The sequence below is a fragment of the Bos mutus genome, chromosome 18, assembly GCF_027580195.1.
Source record: "Bos mutus isolate GX-2022 chromosome 18, NWIPB_WYAK_1.1, whole genome shotgun sequence".
Lineage (NCBI taxonomy): Eukaryota > Metazoa > Chordata > Mammalia > Artiodactyla > Bovidae > Bos > Bos mutus.
Window position 1 is genome coordinate 27,425,548 of NC_091634.1, and position 19,757 is coordinate 27,445,304.

The 19,757-nt window shown below is 57.3% G+C and overlaps 2 protein-coding genes across 7 annotated transcripts; one reads left to right on the top strand and one right to left on the bottom strand.

Annotated features, from left to right (window-relative positions):
• The first annotated feature begins 44 nt into the window (after nucleotides 1-44).
• ACD (ACD shelterin complex subunit and telomerase recruitment factor) lies at nucleotides 45-6,561 on the top strand. 5 transcript variants are annotated; one of them, XM_070388194.1, is made up of 13 exons: nucleotides 45-565; nucleotides 699-867; nucleotides 967-1,103; nucleotides 1,248-1,341; nucleotides 1,428-1,504; nucleotides 4,737-4,781; nucleotides 4,894-4,928; nucleotides 5,012-5,163; nucleotides 5,243-5,339; nucleotides 5,419-5,505; nucleotides 5,946-6,057; nucleotides 6,172-6,281; nucleotides 6,361-6,561. In XM_070388194.1, the coding sequence occupies exons 1-13, from the start codon at nucleotides 432-434 to the stop codon at nucleotides 6,399-6,401; spliced, it is 1,290 nt and encodes a 429-aa protein (XP_070244295.1). In that variant the 5' UTR covers nucleotides 45-431; the 3' UTR covers nucleotides 6,402-6,561. The 5 variants fall into 5 exon arrangements, with proteins under 5 accessions (XP_070244295.1, XP_070244294.1, XP_070244296.1 ...); XM_070388193.1 differs by having other exon boundaries at nucleotides 46-565; nucleotides 5,108-5,163; nucleotides 5,684-6,057; XM_070388195.1 differs by having other exon boundaries at nucleotides 49-565; nucleotides 6,190-6,281.
• Nucleotides 6,436-18,560, bottom strand: CARMIL2 (capping protein regulator and myosin 1 linker 2). Of its 2 annotated transcripts, XM_070388190.1 has the most exons (39): nucleotides 18,445-18,499; nucleotides 18,084-18,178; nucleotides 17,936-17,986; nucleotides 17,617-17,679; nucleotides 17,368-17,492; nucleotides 17,145-17,236; nucleotides 16,878-16,948; nucleotides 16,687-16,760; nucleotides 16,467-16,542; nucleotides 16,300-16,388; nucleotides 16,101-16,195; nucleotides 15,934-16,020; nucleotides 15,738-15,850; nucleotides 15,547-15,624; nucleotides 15,363-15,439; nucleotides 15,170-15,274; nucleotides 14,928-14,997; nucleotides 14,710-14,791; nucleotides 14,521-14,617; nucleotides 14,382-14,439; nucleotides 14,105-14,277; nucleotides 13,765-13,927; nucleotides 13,584-13,685; nucleotides 12,296-12,424; nucleotides 12,100-12,213; nucleotides 11,755-11,915; nucleotides 11,587-11,674; nucleotides 11,195-11,344; nucleotides 11,033-11,099; nucleotides 10,313-10,548; nucleotides 9,373-9,473; nucleotides 8,926-9,289; nucleotides 8,718-8,840; nucleotides 7,834-7,870; nucleotides 7,609-7,680; nucleotides 7,283-7,504; nucleotides 7,068-7,148; nucleotides 6,743-6,820; nucleotides 6,436-6,656 (listed from the first exon to the last, which is right to left on the bottom strand). In XM_070388190.1, the coding sequence occupies exons 1-39, from the start codon at nucleotides 18,482-18,484 to the stop codon at nucleotides 6,556-6,558; spliced, it is 4,200 nt and encodes a 1,399-aa protein (XP_070244291.1). In that variant the 5' UTR covers nucleotides 18,485-18,499; the 3' UTR covers nucleotides 6,436-6,555. The 2 variants fall into 2 exon arrangements, with proteins under 2 accessions (XP_070244291.1, XP_070244290.1); XM_070388189.1 differs by lacking the exon at nucleotides 7,068-7,148 and having other exon boundaries at nucleotides 18,445-18,560.
• Between the last annotated feature and the right edge of the window lie 1,197 nt (nucleotides 18,561-19,757).

A 19,757-nucleotide genomic window follows, 5' to 3' on the forward strand; every position in this document is an offset into this window, starting at 1 on the left:
CGGTCCGAGCGTCCCCGAAGTCTAGGGGAGGGGCTTGGCCAATCCGAGGGGAGAGTGAGAGAAGTGGTGTTTATTGAATACTGAGTACTCTTATTTCCACTGGCCTAACGAGCCTGGTAGGCTGCAGTCCATGGGGTCGCTAAAAGTCGGACACGACTGAGCGACTTCACTTTCACTTTTCACTTTCATGCACTGGAGAAGGAAATGGCAACCCACTCCGGTGTTCTTGCCTGGAGAATCCCAGGGACGGGGGAGCCTGGTGGGCTGCCGTCTATGGAGTCGCACAGAGTCGGACACGACTGAAGTGACTTAGCAGCAGCAGCAGCAAGACTAAGCATTTTGTAGATGAGGAAAGTGGAGGCACGACAAATACTTGCTGAACTCCTTGAGGTCACAGGCGTTGAAGTGGCTTCGAGCCACTCTCTCGCACCATGCTTGGAACCAGCCTCAGGTTCCAGAGCTCTCCCTCTCCATCGGAGCCAGTTCTTGGCCCCTTCTTGCCCAGCGCCACAGGAGACTTGAAGAACGGCCCCAACGCCTTGCCGCTGCTTGGAGAGATGCTCGGGTAAGCGTAAACAGGACGGAATCCAATTGAACAGAGTTCCCGACCAAGACGCTCTCGTGCGCACGCGCGGGCACGCTCCTGGGCGGGGCCTCGACCTCTAGTCCCGCCCAGACGTCCGGCGTTTCCCCTCTAGCGGCGAGGCGGGGCCGCGTCGCACGGGAAAAACGCGGGCTAGAGGCTACCTGCGGTCTCCAGCAGCGGGAATGGCAAGTTTTGGGGGCCTGGTCCTGCGACCCTGGATTCGAGAGCTGGTCCTAGGGTCAGACGCACTCTCAAGCCCGCGGGCGGGGCAGCTGCTCAAGGTGAGTTCCGCGCCCCCCCGACACACACACCCTTCTCAGAGCCCCGAGACCTGGGCGGGGCCCCAAGGCGGTGGGTTTGACGCCGGTCGCCGCCCTCAGGTACTGCAGGAGGCCAAGGCCCAGAGCCCGTCCGGTGCCCCTGACCCGCCCGACGCGGAGGCCATGCTGCTTGTATCCGACGGGACCCACAGTATCCGATGCCTAGTGACGGGGGAGGCCCTGAACGCCTCAGACTGGTGAGAGAGGCTCCACGGAGCTTGGGAACTTTGGAGTCGGGTGAGACAGCACGAGCCTTGAGCCCTGAGCCCGAGGTGGGCGGGTCCCAGGCGGGCAGGGCTGCGTTTTGGCGAGCGCTTCAGTGAGGACCGCGCTCGCCGCAGGGAGGAGAAGGAGTTCGGCTTCAGAGGGACAGAAGGCCGGATACTGCTGCTGCGGGACTGCAAGGTCAGCGTCCAGGTCGCCCAGGGAGACACGGTGAGTGGTGAAGCTGGCTTGGGTGGATTACTGGGCCTGATTTCCTGAAAACTCCTGAGACCCGGTCCCTGAACTCACCCCTCCAGCCCGCGGAGTTCTACCTCCAGGTGGACCGTTTCGCTCTGCTGCCCACGGAACAACCCCGGGAACAGGTGACTGGTTGGTAAGTGATGCCTCCACTGTTGAGCTGTACTCTTCACCCAGGCCGGGCTGGCGTTGGCATAGGCCTTGTGGGTTTGAGGGCTTGGGGCTTTAGTAACATGGAGCGCTTGTTGTTTTTGTTCATTTGCTAAGTTGTGTCTGACTCTGTGACCCCATGGACAGCAGCACACCAGGCTCCTCTGTCCTCCACTATCTCTCGGAGTTTGCTCAAATTCATGTTCATTGAGTTGGTGATGCTATCTAATCATCTCATCCTCTGCTACCCCCTTCTCCTGCCTTCAGTCTTACCCAGCATCAGGGTCTTTTCCAATAAGTCAGTTCTTCGCATCAGGTGGCCAAAGTATTGGAGCTTCAGCTTCAGCAACAGTCCTTCCAATAGATATTTAGGATTTATTTCGTTTAGGGTTGACTCGTTTGATCTCTTTGCATTCCAAGAGAGTCTTCTCCAGCACCATAATTCCAAAGCATCAGTTCTTCAGCACTCAGCCTTCTTTATGGTCCAGCTTTCACATCCATACATGACTACTGGAAAAACCACAGCTTTGAATATATGGACATTTGTTAACAAGTAATGTTTTTGCTTTTTAATGCACTGTCTAGATTGATCATAGCTTTCCTTCCAAGGAACAAGTGCCTTTTAATTTCATGGCTGCAGTCACTGTCCGTGGTGATTTTGGAGCGGAAGAAAATAAACACTGTCACTGCTTCCACTTTTCCCCTTCTATTTGCCAGGAAGTGATGGGACTGGATGCTAATGATCTTTTGAATGGTGAGTTTCAAGCCAGCTTTTTCACCCTCCTCTTTCACCCTCCTCACGAGCTCTTTAGTTCCTCTTCACTTTCTGCCATTAGAGTGGTGTCTGTATATCTGAGGTTATTGATTTTTCTCCCAACAAACTTGATTCCAGCTGTGATTCATCCAGCCTGGCATTTCACATGATGTACTCTGCATATCAGTTGTACTCTTTTCCCAATTTCGAACCAACCAGTTGTTCATGTCCAGTTCTAACTCCTGCTTCTTGACTTATATACAGATTTCTTAGGAGATAGGTAAGGTGGTCTGATATTCCCATCTTTTTAAGAATTTTCCAGTTTGTTGTGATCCACACAAAGGCTTTAGCATAGTCAGTGAACAGAAGTAAATGTTTTTCTGGAACTCTTCTGCTTTCTCCATAATCCAGTGTTGGCAGTTTGATATCCGGTTCCTCTTGACTCTTTGAAACTCAACTTGTACATCTGGAAGTTCTTGGTTCACCTATTGCTGAAGCCTAACTTGAAGGATTTTTGAGCATTACCTTGCTAGCATGGAGTGCAATTGTCCAGTAATTTGAACATTTTTGGGCATTGTCCTTCTTTGGGGTTGAAATGAAAACTGACCTTTTCCAGTTCTGTGGTCACTGCTGAGTTTTCCACATTTGCTGACACATTGAATGCAGCACTTTAACAGCATCATCATTTAGGATTTTAAATAGTTCAGCTAGAATTCTATCATCTGCACTAGTTTTGTTTGTAGTAATGCTTCCTAAGGCCCACTTGACTTCACAGTCCAGGATGTTTACTTCTAGATGAATGATCACATCATCATGGTTATTGGAGAATTATGGCCTTTCTTGTATAGTTTTTCTATGTGTTCTTGGCCATCTCCTCTTAATCTCTTCTGTTTCTGTTAGGTTCTTACTGTTCCTGTCCTTTATCGTGCCCATCCTTAGATGAAATGTTTCCTTGAAATATCCAGTTTTCTTAAAGAGATCTCTAGTCTTTCCCATTCTGTTCTTTTCCTCAGTTTCTTTGCATTGTTCACTTCAGAAGGCTTTTTTTTACCTCTCCTTGCTGTTCTCTGGAACTCTGCATTTATTTGGGTATATCTTTCCCTTTCTCTCTTGCCTTTTGCTTCTTTTCTTTCCTCAGCTATCTGTAAGGCCTTCCCAGACAACCGTTTTGCCTTCTTGCATTTTTTTCCTTTGGGTTAGTTTTGGTCACCACTTCCTATACAGTGTTACTAACTTTTGTCCATAGTTCTTCAGGCACTCTGTTAAGTCTAATCCCTTGACTTTTTTACCTCCCCTGTATAAGCGTAAGGGATTTGATTTAGGTCATACCTGAATGGCCTAGTGGTTTTCCCTACTTTCTTCAGTTTAAGCCTGAATTTTGCAATATGGAGCTCATGATCTGAACCACAGTCAGCTCCAGGTCTTGTTTTTGCTGACTCTATGGAGCTTCTCCATCTTTGGCTGCAAAGAACACAGTCTGATTTCAGTATTGACCATCTTGTGATGTTCATGTGTAGAGTTGTCTCTTGGCTTGTTGGAAAAAGATGTTTGCTATGACCAGTGTATTCTCTTGACAAAACTCTGTTAGCCTTTGCTCTGCTTCATTATTCTGGTTATTTCTTGATTTCCTGCTTTTGCATTCCAATCGCCTGTGATGAAAAGAACATCTTTTGTTGGTGTTACTTCCAGAAGGTCTTCATAGAACCGGTCAACTTCAGCTTCTTCGGCATCACTGACTGTGATGTTGAATGGTTTGCCTTGGAAATGAACCAAGATCATGCTGTCATTTTTGAGATTGCACTCAAGTACTGCATTTCAGATTCTCTTGTTGACTATGAGGGCTACTGCATTTCTTCTAAGGGATTCTTGCCCACAGTAGTAGATATAATGGTCATCTGAATTAAATTCGCCCATTCCCATCCATTTTAGTTCACTGATTCCTACCTAAGATTTGATGTCACTCTTGCCATCTCCTGCTTGGCCACATCCAATTCACCTTGATTCATGGACATAACGTTCCAGGTTCCTGTGCAGTATTCTTTACAGCATTGGACTTTACTTTCATCACCAGGTACAGCTGAACATCATTTCCACTTTGACCCAATCACTTTATTCTTTCTGAAGCTTTTAGTAATTGCTCTCTGGTCTTCCCCAGTAGCATACTGGACACCTTCCAACCTTGTGGGGGAAGGTGGGGCTCATCTTCCAGTGTCATACCTTGTTGCCTTTCATACTGTCCATGGGGTTCTCCAGGCAAGAATACTGGAGTGGGTTGCCATTTTCTCCTCCAGTGGACCAAGTTTTGTCAGAAGTCTTCACTTCTGTGAAGTCTTCACTTCACTTCACCTGTCTGTCTTGGGTGGCCCTTCAAGCATGGCTCTAGCTTCACAGAGTTACGCCCCTTCACCATGACCAGGCTGTGATTCATAAAGAACAGTGACTGCCTACCACTCCTCTTTTCCAGCAACGAGGACCCAGATGTGCGGAAAAAGCTCTGTGACTGCTTGGAGTGAGTGTGGGGTTGGTTTTCTTGGGTCAGGTGTGGTTCAGTCAGGGGGTGACAGATCTGTGTAGGTAGGCTTCAGGATTGTCCCTCAGACTTGTCCCCTCTGTTTCTCTAGGGAGCACCTTTCAGAGTCCACGTCATCCAATACAGGTAACCGGCAACCCCACTGCTTCCTTAGTAAAGCCTCCCCTCCTCCTCTGAGCTTCAGCCCATCCTCTGATCCCCTGCCCTAGGTCTTTCACTGTCCCAGCTTCTGAATGAGGTAGAGGTGGACCAGGAGCATCAGAAGGCACTAGTGCGCCTGGCTGAGAGCTGTCTGATACTGGCAGGTCCTGACACGGCAGCCCCCATCACACCCTGGGCTGCCTCTCGCTGCAGAGCCATGGTCAGTCTGGGGCTTCTCTTGGGAAATGTCAGCGTGGGAAGTTGGGCAAGGGCCCAGACTGAACGTTCTCATCCCACAGGGAGAAGCTGTGTACACTGTCCCCAGCCTACGGCTGCACATCTCTGAGAATGACCAGCAAATCCTGAGCTCTCTGGGCCCAACTCAGAGGGTACAGGGTAAGGAGGATTGGAGAGGTCAAGAGGGAGGTAAGCCTGCCCAGTGCCCCCAGTGCTGATAAGCCCCCTCCACCCCCAGGCCCTGAGCGATCCCCATCACACCTGGCTCTGCAGGACCTGTCGCTGAGTCTGATCTCCTCCCCTCCTTCCTCGCCCAGTTCCTCAGGTAAGGTGATGCTCAGGCCCCGTGTTCTTGCTGCTGTCAATCAATTAGGTGCCTGGGCTCTGAAAGGGTACCCAGCTGGGCGGGGGTGAACACAGTCCCTGCAAGCCTCCGCTCACAGGTCCTTCAGCTGATCTGAGCTGAGGGGACTGTGCCCATGGTGAGTCCCCCTCCTCCTTAGGAACCCCTGCCATACCCAGCCACCTGCTGTCAAAGGAGAACAGTGCCAGCGTCAGCCTTCTGCCTCCTCTGCCCTTGGCTGCTCCAGACCCAGTACAGAAGGGCAGCTCCCAGCCCCTGTCAACCATCTGCTCAGCCCACGGCTCCCTGCCCCCCGGGTCCCCACACCCCAGCAGTATACCCAACACCCCACTCCTGAGCTGTACCCCAAGCCTGTCACGCCTTGGCCATGCCCCCAGTATACACCAGACCCATGTAAGCAGGGCCCAGAAACCTAGCCTGGAGTTCAAAGAGCTTGGGTTACCCCCCAAGACCTTGCATCATTCTCCAAGGACAAGAACCACCAAGGGAGCCCTGGAGTCCAGCTGTGTCTGGGTGAGCACAGCCCCCCACAGCTGGAGGGTAGAAGTGGGTGGACCTTGGGTAGAGCTGGGCTGGGGGCTGGGGCAGCCTTGGATGAGGTTAGAGGCCTTTTTGGCCCCTTTCCAGACACCATGTCCCCTTCAGGACCCCCCAGAGAGGCATCGTGATGGTTCTGCCTTCCAGTATGAGTACAGGCCACCTTGCCCCTCCCTGTGTGCCCAGGTGCAGGCTGCCAGGTGAGTGCCTGGGGCTGCCCCTGCTGTCTTAGTTGCCTGTCCCCGTCCCCCCGACCTAAAACCTTGGTTCTCTTCTCAGGCTCCCTCCCCAGCTCGTGGCCTGGGCCTTGCACTTTTTGATGGAGCCACAGCCAGACTCTGAACTGACCCAGATGTGAGGGCTCATAGGAGGATATGTGCACAGGTCCAGGCCTGGGGGCGGATAAACAAAGCTCCACACTAGCTTCCTTTGAGTTTTTTAATAAAATAATCTCATGCGGCAGAAAGGAAGAGGTCAGGGGTTGGGGCCGCCGCCTCTTTGGTTTGTGGTTGGGGAGGGTGGGCTGGAGGGCTCTGTAGACTGGGTGGGTAGAGGCTCGGCTTCAAGGCCAGATCCTGCACAGAAAGAGAGGGAGAGAGGAAGGGTTAGGACTGAACCAAGCAGCCCTGCCGCCCTCCCAGCTGGCCCTGGCCCCCCTTACCTATGCTTGGAGATGGAGGCGCCTCAAGCTTTGGCCTGCGCTTGAGGACAGGGGAGCGCTGTAGCCGCAGGGGCCGGTCTGTGGGATACAGACAGACCTGGGGAGGGATGCTAAGGGCCCCCCTCCCAACACTTACTTGTCTTTGGAGCCTCTGCCTTCCCCTCACCCTCCCATCCCCGGCAGTGGTGGCTCCTAGCCTTCTGCCTCCAATTTTTCAACCCCTCAGGACACTGGTGGCCCTTCAAGGACCAGAGCCACAAAGGGAGCCCACTCTTCCCCCATCTCCTTCTGTATTCCAGCCCACAGGGAGGTGTTTCCCCCTCACCAGCAGGGGCCTGGAGCTGGTCCTCATGCACAGACACTGCTCGTCGCCCTGCCAAACGGGGCTGCGGCCTCAGCCAGCCATCTGGGGGAGGCCAGGGGGGTCAGGGTGTGGGCCCAACAGCCGCCCTTGCCTCCCACCTTCAGGGTCTGAGTTCCCAGAGGGGACTCCTCCAGTCCCTAGCCCAGTATTGAGTGGAAGCTGGGGTATTTGCTTACCTTCGTTCCTGGAGCCTAAGCAGGGATCCTCTGGGAGGCCCAGGCTGTCTGGGGAGGGACTGGATCTTCGGGGGCTTGGGCTTGGACATGGGGACGGGGGGCCCGGACCATCCTGTTGGCCCCAACCACGGCCTCTGAGCTCTGCATTCAACTGTTGCCCCAGTGTCTTCCAGGTGGCAGACTCAGGCCCTTGGCCCCCTGGCCCAGGTCTGCATGAAGGGTCTGTGGGGAGAGGGGTGTCAGCCAAGGCCTGGGTCAGGCAATGGTCCGATCCCCTGCAGCTTGTCTGTCCCCACGTGCTCCCCAGCACTGTGGCTCTCACTCACCAGCAGACACTGAATGGGTGCGGGACTTGATCGAGATGGGAGGAGCCTCTGTGGAACTGTCCATAATGTCACCTGCAAAGGCAGAGTCGGGGGCTTAGGCACCAGACCTTAGTGAGGGGAAGAAAAAACATGGCTTCTACTCCTCTTACCCCCAGGAGAGCAAATCCCTGTGGACTGTCTCTTCCTCCCCCAAAATATACTGCACCAGCCCAGGGTCCCACTTACCATCTGAGCCAGCCTTCTTGATTTCTCCATCTTTGCTCTGTGGGAAACAGGGAAGTCAAGCTTAGTCCTGTCCCACCCTCATGCTAGCCTTGTTTTCTTATGTATTATTGTTCTGTATCTGCCACTAACAGTCACCATGGGTTGGGCAAGAACATGGCAGACCCAGTCCTGGTCTTGGAGCTCGGTCTGTGGTGGCGGACAGTTAACACAGAAGCATATGCAGGCACAAACACATACAGTGACTTCTCAGTTCTGTGATTCACTTCCTATAACTTAGTGTTTCTAAATTCAAGCTGAGTCTCACTTCACATGTGTTTTGATTTTCCTGCAAAGTTATTATAGGGTTAGTCCATAGGGTGGTGATTCTTACTAGGAACTGTGATCAGAGAGTGGCATTAGCAGGATGCATGGAAGAGTCAAGGAAGGTCCATAGGGAAACCGATGGAGGAAGAGGGAGGGACCTTGTGTAGCCTTTGGATGGTGGTGAGAGGCTGAAAGTGGGGCAGAGAGGAGTTCCAGACAGCGGAGCCTGTATGGAGGTCCTGAGATGCAGCTGGGGTTGACAGCAGTGAGATGAAGGCAGTGACCAGGGCTGAGGCCCCGTTGGGCCCTGAGGCAGGATTAGGAGTCAAGTCCCCTAGAGGATTTGCTGTTTCAAATGAAGATGACTTTCAAAAGTCAGATTTCTATTAGATCTGCAGAGAATGGGACTGTCACCACTGCAAGGAGGAGATACTGGTGGCCTGGGTCAGGGCGGAAACCAAGAGGGAAGAAAGGGTGAATCTGACAGACCTGTCAGGAGTCTCCTGGTCACATAAATCACCCACATAAAGCTAGCCGCGTGTCACCTGCCTCATTTCCCACAGCACCCCTTTCCAACTCACTTGCTTCCTCTTGCCTTCGGCACTCCCACTGCCTCTGCTCACACCGATCCTCTGCAGCATCACTTGTACTCGCTGCTCAAAGGATGGGGCCAGCTCTGTGTCTCCCCGCTCCAGGGGCCGCCGCTGGGGACAGAGACACCGAGTGGTGAGAGGGCCTGCTGCCCCAACCGTTCCAGGGGAGCCCTTGCTCCTGGTCACCAGGCCTCACCTTGTCGGGCCTGGCACCCACTGTCTCCTCCTCCTCAGCAGGGAGCAGTATCAGGGAGTATGCCTTGCTTTCGCGGGTGTATCGAGGCCGACTCCTGCGGGTTGGGTCTGGGCTGCTGGTGCCCCCCTCGGCCCCTGCAGCAGGCTCCTCACCACGGCCAGGACGGGCCGGTGGTCGAAGCAAGTCCCCGAGTGTGGTTTTTCGAGAGCGGGGAGCCGCGCCAGGGCTGGTCTCAAGATCAGGTCGTGACCCACGTGTTGAACGAGGCTTCTTGAAGGCAAAGAGGGTGCCCAGCTTCTTGCGAAGTGTACGGGGCACAGGGGTGGTACCTCCCTCGGCTGCCGGGTCCTCCTCGGGGGCCCAGCTGTGGGAACAGTCAGCAGTGAGTGGGAAGGCCCATGGAGCAGCCCACCCTCTCCCCCACCCTTGCAACTGCCCCTTACTCACAGGCGATCCTGGTGGATCAGCCTTTTGGAGAAGAATTCCTCCACGCCCTCATCCACGCGGGCACTGAGCCCATTCCCTTCCTGCGGCAGGGCTGGGGGCACCTGAGAGACACCACAGGGTTAAAGGGCTGAGTTCAGTTGTGACTTCTTCCCACCTTCCTTGTCCAGCGGCAGGCTCTGGGCAACTCCAGGACCTGGGAGCTGCAGTGACCCTTTGGAGCTGCTGTTACGAGCTCCCCCACTGTCCAGCGGCCGGGCAGAGATGCTGGTTTCACATACCCCCCTCACCTGTACTTGGCCCTGGACGTACACAGCTCACACCCATTCTCGTCCCACTGAGTATCCTAAACACCCCAAACCACCTGGTCACCAGCAGACTAAAACCCAGGTGTCCCCTGGGTCGCACGTTCCCACTTGCCACCCTCTCTGCTCCAAACAGTCCCTGCAGTACCCTCCACCCCCACCCCACTCGGCCTGCTGCCGGCTCAGCGGCGCCTGCTGCTGCGTCAGACCCTCTGGGGGGCCTCAAGCAGGCTCCTCCCCACCTCCGGCCCTGTGCCCACGACCCGCGCCAGTACCCAGCCCACACATACACCCGCGCTGGACGTGGGGTAGACGCAGGACTGTCCCCATGGGAGGAGGGGGCAGCATCTTTCAGTAACCCTGGGGTTGGGAGGGTAAGACAGACACCCCCTCTCACACATCTACCCGTGCAGCAGCCAACCCAAGGCAGAGTCCTACCCCAGGCGCTCCCCCAACGAAATCCACACACTCGTGACCCCGCATGAGCATGGCTTGAGGAAGGGGGTGGCCAGGAAGACGCTAGAACTCGGCTGCGTGACCCCACCACCCACCTCCCTGCCAGCCATCACCCTTAAGAGCGAATGGGCCGCCTGAGACCCCCAGTTCCACGAGCTCTGGAATGGGGGTAGGGCGCTCACCTGGGGGCCCCCCGGCGGCGGGCGGTGGTGGTGCTGGCGCCGCGGCCGCGGTCGGGTCCGGGTCGGATGGCGCAGGGGCTGCCCGGAGGGCGGCAGGTCCATGCGAGGCAACGGGCCGGCCGGGGGCCCTGGGGCGGCGGGGCTCGGCGAGCCACGAGCGGATGGCCCCGCCTGCGGCTCTGCATCTTCCCCCGGAGCCGCCAGCTCGGGCTCCGGCTCTAGCTCCTCAGCAGCACCTGAGTGGAGTGCACCAGAAGAGCACCGAGCGCCAAGCCCGGGGAGGTGGCGGCGGCGGCAGCAGCGGTGGCAGTGGCGCTAGGGTGGCGGGGGACCCGCCCAGGGCGTGGGGAGGGGCTGGGCTACGCCGCCCGCCCCCCTGCCCGCCCCTCCCCCGCTGCCGCTGTCCGTGGTGCTGAGCGCGGCCCCGAGCGGCGCGCGGCCCCGCGACGCCGCCAGACATGCGCATCCCGCGGGTTGGAAAGGGAGGGGGCGGTAGAGTAGGGAACGAATCGAGAGAAGACTGTGTCCCGGCCCTGGTCTGAGGTCCCACCCTGTGCTAACTGACCCCAACTTCATAGTTGTACGGGGTCTTGGCCTGGCCCACTGAACGGTCAGGGAGTTCCCAGGGCAGAGATGAATATATTGTGTCCAGGTGGCCAGGTCTATCTAATGGAACTTTAGTCCAACCTGAGTAACTCTTCCCCTGGGGCCCTGACTTACTGTGAGTGGAGGAGTCCAGATGAAGACAGTGGAGTGATTCAGGCCATTTCTGTGGAGGACTTTCATCCTGGTGAGGAGGGCACAAACTCAGCCTGGGGTCCATACTCCAGAACAAGATGGGAAGATCTAGTGTTCTAGGCCCAGAGTTCCGCGACCACCTACCTTCTGCTCCTCTTCATCATCCTTTTCTTTCTCCTCAGGGAAGAAAAGACCTTCCAATTCCCCAGGCCCAAGGGGGCTGGACTCATCTCCATCTAGGGCCGGTATGACAGGGGGCATTGCCTCTGTTGCCTGTTGAGCCAGACTCTCCACCTGCAATACCAGGCACCCCAAAGATGGGGAGACAGGGCCTCAGCCATAGTCCTATCAGTGCTAAGAGAACCCCTAAATACTGGGCTACATGACCCCAAAAGACATTACAGAATCTCTGCAATGCAGTGGCCATGTGTGTATGTAAGCACATAATCCCTGCTCAAGACATTACAGAACCCCTGCAAGGCAGTGACCAGGTGTGTGTGTGTCTGTGTGTGTGTAAGCCCACAGTTCCTCCTCACCAGCCGATCCCGGGCTGCACTCAGACCTGCCACAGCCTGAGCCACAATACTCTCTGCCAAGGTCCCTGTGACTGACAGGCGCATGTTCCTGATGGTAACAGAGGACAGGGGTTAGTGTGCTGTCTTTATCCAGTCTAGCCCGGTCCTGCCCAACCCAATCCAGCCTACCTGAGCCGAGTGAAGGCATCTTGCAGCAGGTGCTCTGGGAGCAGCTCTGGGAGACCCCTTGAGCCCCCAAGGACCCCTTCTAGCTGCTCCCTCCACCTGGGACCCTGCAATGTCTGTGGGCAGAGACTCCTTGTTGTGTCCAATGTGGCCTGAGTGAAGTCCTGGTCGAAGGTCAGAGCACAGTGAGTTTTGTGGCCGGGGCCCAGCTTCACTGGCTTGGGGCTCCAAACCCCCAAAGAACACTGGGGGTTACCACAGACTCGGGATACCACAGTCACACCTCTGGATGGGGGTCAAGGCTGCATATGGGGAAGGGGGGCAGCTGGGGCCAGGGCACTATCTCACCTGAATGTCCCGGCGGCACACCTCTCCCACCTGTCCCAGTAGGCCCTCCAGCTTCTGCCGCAGCTGCCATTGGTGGCTTGGGGAACTTCCAGCCTCATAGAGAATAGGGAGAATCTGGAGGCCAAGGAAGAAAAGGAGTTGCAAGCTGACCTCTAACTAAGAGGGAAGCGTCCTCGTGGTGGGAGGGAGTGCTCACGCTGAGAGAGAAGTTGGCATTTTGGATGGCATCCTCAGCCTGGTGCACAGCAGCTTCACCCTGGGGTCCAGCCCCACAGCCCAGCAACTCCACGTGCTCCTGCACCGACTGACACAGTTCATTCACTTCCTGGGGGGCAAGAGGACTCAATTGTAGCCTGGTCCCCTCCCTGGCCCCAGATCCTGACTGCCCCCTTCCCAAGGTCTCTGCAGGGTGGGTGAGGTCCTGAAGCTGACACCATCAGGACAGTCACTTGGGAATCTTATCTGTTCAAGAAGGGAGAGCAGTGTCTCCTTTGGTTCATTGCAGGGACATTATATATACTTCCTAAACGTCCAGAATAGGAAGGAAAAGAGTGGTTAGTCATGTCAGTGTTTTAGAAGTTCAATCTGTTCATCATCGACCTAGAGGACAGATTGAGGAATGGAGAGAAATGCGAGTGAGGAGCTGTGGAGGAGAGACAAGGGGGAAGCAAAGGATAGTTGAGTGGGAGTAAGGAGCGGTGTTTGAGAATGGGTCAAGATGCAGAACCAAGGAGGTCTGTGGGGGCTGCAATGTGGCCAAGAGAGACCTGGACTAAAGCTCTGTCCACAGCATTTGGTGGGTGTGGGCACCAGTGAGACTGGGCTCCAGAGTAGAAGAGTTTTGTGAGAAATGGCGAGATCATTTGTAGAATGTGAAGCTCTGAAGTTGTCAAGATGCCTGGGCTCTGGAGCTTGGGAGAGAAGTGGGATTTTGGAACAGGTGGATGGGGAACATCTCACCAAGTAGTGGAGGGAGATGAAGCCAGAAGAAGGGTCTTTGGGTTGGGCCACAACAGAGAGGGAAATTCACAAGTGGGGCTACAGTTGGGGATGGGGAGAACTGATTGAGGATTTAAAATACCTCCTGTCTTTAACTAGGGAGCCTATTTAAATGATTTAAGGGAATTTCCTGTGGTCCAATGGTTAAGACTCCATGCTTTCACTGCAGGGGCCTGGGTTCATTCCTTAGTTAGAGAAATGATATCTCGCAAATCAGCTGTGTGCAGTAGCCTCCCCACGCCCAGTTTTTTTAAATTGAAAAAAAAAAAAAAAAAGCTTTCAAAAGGCAGCTAGTAGTGTTATCTGGGGGAGCTATTTCAAGAGCTATCAGTTCCACTGCAGATCAAGGAGAAGGACTTGTCTGGGACAGTAGGATTCAGGCACACTGGCTACCCTCAGACTCATACCTGTGTCTCTCAGCAGCCACAACCCTCCCCATTCTCTACAGTCTGTTGGTGTTCAAGGCTCAGTAGGGGAACTCTGACCTGTTCGGAGGGGTCTGACCCCAGACCCAGGGGCTTCGGGCAGGAGGTGCAGTCAGTAGAGGTGTGGTCTGTGCGATTGTTCCTCAAGAGACAGGCTTGAATCTGGGCACAAGAGAGCCTGAGAAGTGGTAGGGCAGGACCAAAGCACAGGGCAAGGCAGGGGAAGAGAGGGAACCCCCACCTGATGCACGGCCCGTGCTGTCAGTTCAGGACGGCTGCGCTGAGCCTGGGCCACATCGTTCAGTGGCAGAGGCATGGCCTTCAGGCTGTGGTTCTGTTCCAGGGCCTGTGCCACGTCCAGCAGGCCCAGAGCAGATGTGTGGTTCCGGTCCCAGACCACAGACCTGGGCCAGGCTGGGCTTTAGTCGGGGACGGAGCTCTGCAAGGAGCTCCCAACCCCTCTGGCCTTTTCATTAGCACCCCTGAGCTCCACCTGCTCTGCTTCATTCAGCCCTACCCCAGTAAACCCCTCCATACACGCCCTCTTCCCCCGTTGGTCCCACCCCTGTGACCCCGCCCACCTGAGCCTCGTGTTAACCCGAAGCGCCTTGGCCAGCATCTTGGCACCCGTGTCCCCCATGGCGTTGCCGCTGATATCCAGGGCTGTCAGGTTAGGATTGGTGCCCAGGGCCCGGAGCAGGACACCGGCGCCCAGCTTCAGCCGTGACTCAGCCACAGACAGAGACTGCAGGGGCTGGGGTTAAGAGAAAGCCATTTGCAGTTGGAGTCAGGGGCCAGCAAGGAGGACGGGTCTCAGAAGCCATTGCCTGAGGATCCCACGTGGTCCCGTGAACTCACACAGTCGTCATCCTGCATGAGCTGAACAATCCGGTGCAGGACGTCGTCCAGGGTCTCCCTGTGGGCGGGGGCAGCAGTTGGCAGAAGACCCGGGTGGTGGGGTGCAGTTGGGAGGCCCAGGACGGGGGTGGGGGCTCACTTGCACCGGACGTTGAAGTTCCTTCCAAGCGCCACGTGTCGCAGGGACCGACTCCTCCCGATGGCCAGCACCAGAGTCACCATGTCTGAGCCAAAGCCTGGGGGGGTGGCTCGGGTCACACACAAGGCGAGGCTGCGGGGGGTGGGAATTTGGTGGGTGGTGGGAGGATGGGTTTCCGGGCGGCCTCACCATTATCTGCCAGATTCAGGGAGCTCACTGCGCCAGCATCACACACCAAGTCTTGTATCACCTGAGCACCCGCTGAGCGCAGCTGAAGGTGGGAAGTGGAGCGTGCTCAGGCCAACAGGCCACAGGTGGGGAGGATCAGGAGCCCAACGGTCCAGCACTCCCACCTTGCAGCCCCAGCCCCAAAGGGCAAGTCCCGCGGCTCCGGGCAGGCTGCTCACCTCACACGCGCTGAGGTCCAGGTGTAGGTCATTCAGGTGCGTGTTGAGCGCCAGGCCTTCCAGAAGCGCCCTGGGAGAGGGTGTCACAGGGGATAGCGGAAGCTGGGAGAAGGGTCCCCAGAGCAGAGCGCGAACAGCAAGAAGGAACGATGCCCGGGAGATCAAGGGTGCGGTAAGAGCGGAGTGAGGTGCCGAGGTGAAGCCTGGGTGTTGGCCGACAGGCGAGGGCATGGGACACTGACCTGAGTGCGTCGGGTGGCAGTTTGCAGCCAGCCAGGCCCAGGTGCCGAAGCGTCCCGGCGCGGCTGAGGAAGAGTTGCAGAGCGTCGGGCACAGCCCTGGACTTCCTGGGGTGGGGAGTGGGCAGAGTGGGCGTCCTGGCGCGGGGAGGCGGGGTCCGGCAGAGTCCTGCCCCCTCCCGCCCCGCCCCCTTACGTGCGGGAGAAGACGTTCCTCGAGGCGTCTAGGTGCGCCAGGCTGGAGCAGCCGCCGCGGGACAGCGCCGCGAAGAGCTGTGAGAGGAGGTTGTGAGCTACACCGGCCGGAGGACTGAGCACCCAGCCTCCAGTCGCCCTTGGGCCACAGGCCTGCCCAGCCCTACACATCACCCCCCACTCACAGTGTCCAGGGCCGTGTCGGTGCCTGCGAGATTCAGGAACGTCAGAACGTTAGGACGGCTCAGGAAACTATAGAGGCCCTGGCGGGAGGATGGAGATGGGAAAGAGTCAGGGATCACTCCACCAAGAGCTTCCCAACACCCCACTGCCTGCGGCGGCATCCCCAATCACCTCCCTAAAGACAGCCACTCACCCCACGGTCCTCCGAAGCCCCCAGTGCCCCGGGGTTCCCGGAAAGGTCCAAGTGGGTCAGGGCAGAGTCAAAGGCTGAATTGGAAGCCAGTGCCCGGCCTAGAGCCCTCATTCCTGGTGATGGAGGACGGGGGCTCACCATCAGGAGACCCCACCTCCCAGCTCCACCACCCCACACCATCCTCGGGCCTGCCTACCTCGCGGCGTCAACCCAGTCTGCGCTAGGCTGAGTCTCCTCAGGGCTCCAGGATGCTTCTCTAGGTGTCTGCTAAGGGCAGCCACACCTGCGGGATGGGGGTAGTAGCCGTGTGGGTCTCATCACCTCCAGCACCAGCCCCCAGGGCTTCCCCGGGCTCAGGTGTACCTCGGTCATCCAGCAGGTTCCCAGCCAGGCTGAGCTCCCGCAGTCCCGAGCTGGTGTGTCCCGCCAGTGCCTGGGCCAGTCGCCGGACAAAGTCTCTGGGGACCAGACCACACCCCCCCCATGTGTGAAGCTTTGAGCCTGGATTCCCCGCTCCTCCCCAGGCCACTAGTCTCTCCAACCCAAGCCCTGTCCCCCCTACCCCCTCAGGCCACAGGTCTCCAGCACCAGCTCCTCCAGGTGGGATGACTGATTCATCATGTGCAGAATCTGTTCTGAGACCTCAAGGCTCTGAGAACCAGAGTGGGAGAGAGAGCTCAGCGGGCTGCCCACTGACCCACCCTCCCCGCTCTCCCCTGTGCTTCTCACCAGCTTCATGTCCACGCAGGAGAGGCACCGGAACCAGAGATTGTAGGACAGGGCAGCCACACTCAAGGCCAGGTCCCTGGGCGGAAGAAGGGGCAGGAGCAGAGCTCAGGACCCCCGAGCCAGATCTAAGTCCAGTATCCCCTCTCTCCATGGAGAAGCTAAAGCCAGGAATGTGGTTCATGCAGTCCTCCCCTCCTCACAGCCCTGGCGGGTCACTCACCGACTTCCCAGATGGCTGAAGTCTCCTAGGCTGAAATGGCGGCAGCCCTGACGATGGTAGATGGTGTCCACATCCTGGGTGGGAAGAAAGTACCTCCAACTTGCTTGGGACCACAAGAGGTAGGGGGGACTTCTCAAAGCACCAGGGGAATTAGATGTCTCCAGAGCCCCCAGAGAGGGCCCTACTCTCACCCACTGAATCTCCTCTCGGAAAGGGAAGCCATTGTAGTCACACAGGGCCTCGTATGTCTCCGAGAAGCCCCCTGGGTTGGCGCCAAGGGTGTGATGGGGCAGGAATTGGGGCAAGAGAGAGACAAAAGGTCAGAGATGGAGAATGATCAGCCCCAGGCTGGGTAGTGGCTGAGTGGTTCTGTTCAGTTTGTTGAGCCCTTCAAATCCAGGGGTCATGCAGGAGGGGGTCAGCTGGAAGCCCTAAGTGGCCTCCGCCTTGGCCCTTACCACAGGGGCTGCTGGGTGAGGTGGCTTCTGAGGAGCTGCTTTTCTCCAGCCGAGCCAGCATGGAGGGGGGTGTGGGCCTCCGGAAGAGTTTCCTGAGGAGGGGGATGAAGGAGAAGGGGGCAAGGAACTTCTAGGCCCTGGGAGTGAGACCCCCCACAGCAACATCCAGGGCACCCCTCGATGCCCCCCTTCCCTGCCAGCCCTGTCAGCTGCTGGGCCTCACCCAAGGGTTGAGCGAGGGAAGACCTTCCTTATGGCAGCAGCGATGTGCTGGGCCAGCTGTTCCAGGGCAGCCACACCAGTAAACTCCAGGACCAGTTCAGGCAGGGACTCCAGCTCAAAGGTGACCTGGGGGTGGGGGTGGGGTGAGGGATGGGTTCCAGGGTGAGGGATGGGCTCCATGTGGGGGCGGGGGTGGGGAACGGAGGACAAGACCAGACTGCAGGCCCCGGTGGGGTACTAGGGGTCTCACCTGAGGGGGTGTCTCCTGCAGCACCATGGCCTGGACCTCCAGGTAGCTGAATGTGCAGTCCACCTATGGAGTGCCTGGGTGAGCTTGGACCAAAGCCCAAGACCCAAAGCGCAAGACCCACCCTCTTGGGAGCCCAGTCCTTTGTGCAGCCTGGATCTCAGAGCCAGACCTGTCTAGACTCCAGTCCTGCCTGATGTTGGCAGCCCAGTGCTGTTGGGAGGGCAGAGTCCACAAGGACAAGATGGACGTCACAGATGCAGCCCTCATCAGGAAAGCTGCTAGAGGGCAAGGGGGCGGTGGCCGGGCTGTTGGGACTCACCCTCAGAGGGAGGCAGGTGTGGAGCAGGTACGCTCTCCATCGGAGCAGCGCCTGAGGGGAAAGAGTGTCTCACACCTTGAGCAGGGCAAGAGGCTCCTTCTGCTTGGGCCCCAGTGGCCCTCCCAGGCAGGCTCTGCCCCAGCCATACCAGGACATGACCTTGCTCGGCACCCTCCCTCTCTGGCAGCCAGGTTTTCAGCAGCAGTTCTGCCTCCTTGGGCCACAGGAACTTGGTGATCTCGCCTGTGGAAGGGCAGTCTGCTGGGAGACGGTTCCTGCCATGGAGGTCAGTTCGTGCTCACGGTCTGTGGTCTGTATGGGGCTAGGGGACCTGGGGTCATCTACGGGGCCAGCTAGGAAGCAGTGGAGTGGATCTGGGCCGCCAAGCCCTCCTGATGACCAAAGGGAACCACTTGCCGGGTGCCCCGGGACTCTGGGTGGGCCACTGGTTGGTTCCGGGGCCGCACGGCTTCCTCCCAGCCAAGTAGGAGAGAAGGACCGGCGCTTACCTCGCAGCTCGCAGGATATGCCGTCGGGGGTCTGGGCCATGCGGCCGGCCCGGCGGCCGGAGCTGGCCCAAGGAACTCAGACGAGAAATGGTAGCAGCGGCGGGTGAGCACAGGAAGCCTGGGGCCCCGGCAGCATAGCAGCCACCTGCTCCTCCTGCAGCGGAAGGTACGCACCGCTTCCTGCCCCCTGCCCGGCTCCTCCCCGCCCGGCCTCCGCGGGCCGGGAGATGTCAGGCGGGTACGAAGGAGGTGGGCAGATGCCAGCTGCCCGCCCGCGCCGTCGCTACTCTGTAAGGGTAGATCTGAGGAGGGAAGGGAGAGGTGTGCCCGGGAGGGTCTCGCACGTCGCGTGCCTCTTTTGGTTCCTAGCCCCCTAACTTCCACCCTGCTACAGTCCCTCCTGAGAGCACCAGGGGGCGCTGCCCGCTCGGGGAATCTGCGGCCCGCCTCGGCCAGTCCCCTCCAAAGCCCAGCGAGGGAGGTGGACCGCAGGCAGGATACATAGGGCATCTGTTCAGAACGGAGCATCGGATTTCTCCTAACCCTGAGGACCCTATCTGTTGCTCCTAACCTGGAGTCCCTCACCGCGTCGGAGAGACACAAACTGTTGAAAGGGTGGGAAAAATACCAGATGAGCCCAGATGCCCTTCTCTGTGGCAGAGGTCCTTAGCTTTCATCAGGTTCAAGCTGGGTCAGGGCCAGAAGGTGCCACTGCAGGGAGGGGTGGAGTGACTCATGAGCAAAGGTAATGGATGTGGGGGTCCTCCCATGTCTGCCTTCTCCCAGAGCTGGAGAGAGCTTGGGGAGGGGGAACCACTAAGCAGAGAGGAAAGCTACTGTCTGCAGGACTAGGTGGCCATCAGGTCACGGGATGCATGATGCCCTATAGAAGACCAGGGACCTAGATTCTGGAGAGTTGACAGGAGGGGATTTAACCTTTTTCTTCCATTACAATCTAATTAAACTCTATGAGAAGAGAAACAAGCCTCGGCCTTGCCCATAGCTCAGCCAGGCAGGGTGAAATAACCTGAGAGACACTGGGCAGTCCCTTGGTTTCATCCCACCTCCTGCTACCCCTCCTCACCTTGAGGCCTGGAGACAGTGAGAGCATTTTTCAGTCATCTGACCATCAGCAGCATCTCCCCCTGCCCTGAGGACCACCGACGACTAGGACAAAGTGGAAAGTAGAGATTGAATCGTAAAAAACTTTGCAGGAAGCCACCTCCCTTAAAGCCAACAGGCCCAGCTGTGGCAGCCCAGGGGCTACAGGGATGGACTCAGTTGGAGAGGGAGCTAAGTTCCTGCCAACAGAG

What these genes read in the sequence shown, in the direction of transcription:
- ACD (XM_070388191.1), top strand. Translation starts at nt 432, where the DNA reads ATGCTTGGAACCAGCCTCAGGTTCCAGAGCTCTCCCTCTCCATCGGAG. An exon ending in GCCCTGAACGCCTCAGACTG is followed by an intron (nt 1,104 to 1,247) that starts GTGAGAGAGGCT and finishes CGCTCGCCGCAG; the next exon opens with GGAGGAGAAGGAGTTCGGCT. An exon ending in CCTCTCGCTGCAGAGCCATG is followed by an intron (nt 5,164 to 5,242) that starts GTCAGTCTGGGG and finishes CTCATCCCACAG; the next exon opens with GGAGAAGCTGTGTACACTGT.
- CARMIL2 (XM_070388190.1), bottom strand. Translation starts at nt 18,484, where the DNA reads ATGGCCCAGACCCCCGACGGCATATCCTGCGAGCTGCGAG. An exon ending in GACTGGGTTGACGCCGCGAG is followed by an intron (nt 15,851 to 15,933) that starts GTAGGCAGGCCC and finishes CTCCATCACCAG; the next exon opens with GAATGAGGGCTCTAGGCCGG. An exon ending in GTGCAGCCCGGGATCGGCTG is followed by an intron (nt 11,345 to 11,586) that starts GTGAGGAGGAAC and finishes CTGGTATTGCAG; the next exon opens with GTGGAGAGTCTGGCTCAACA.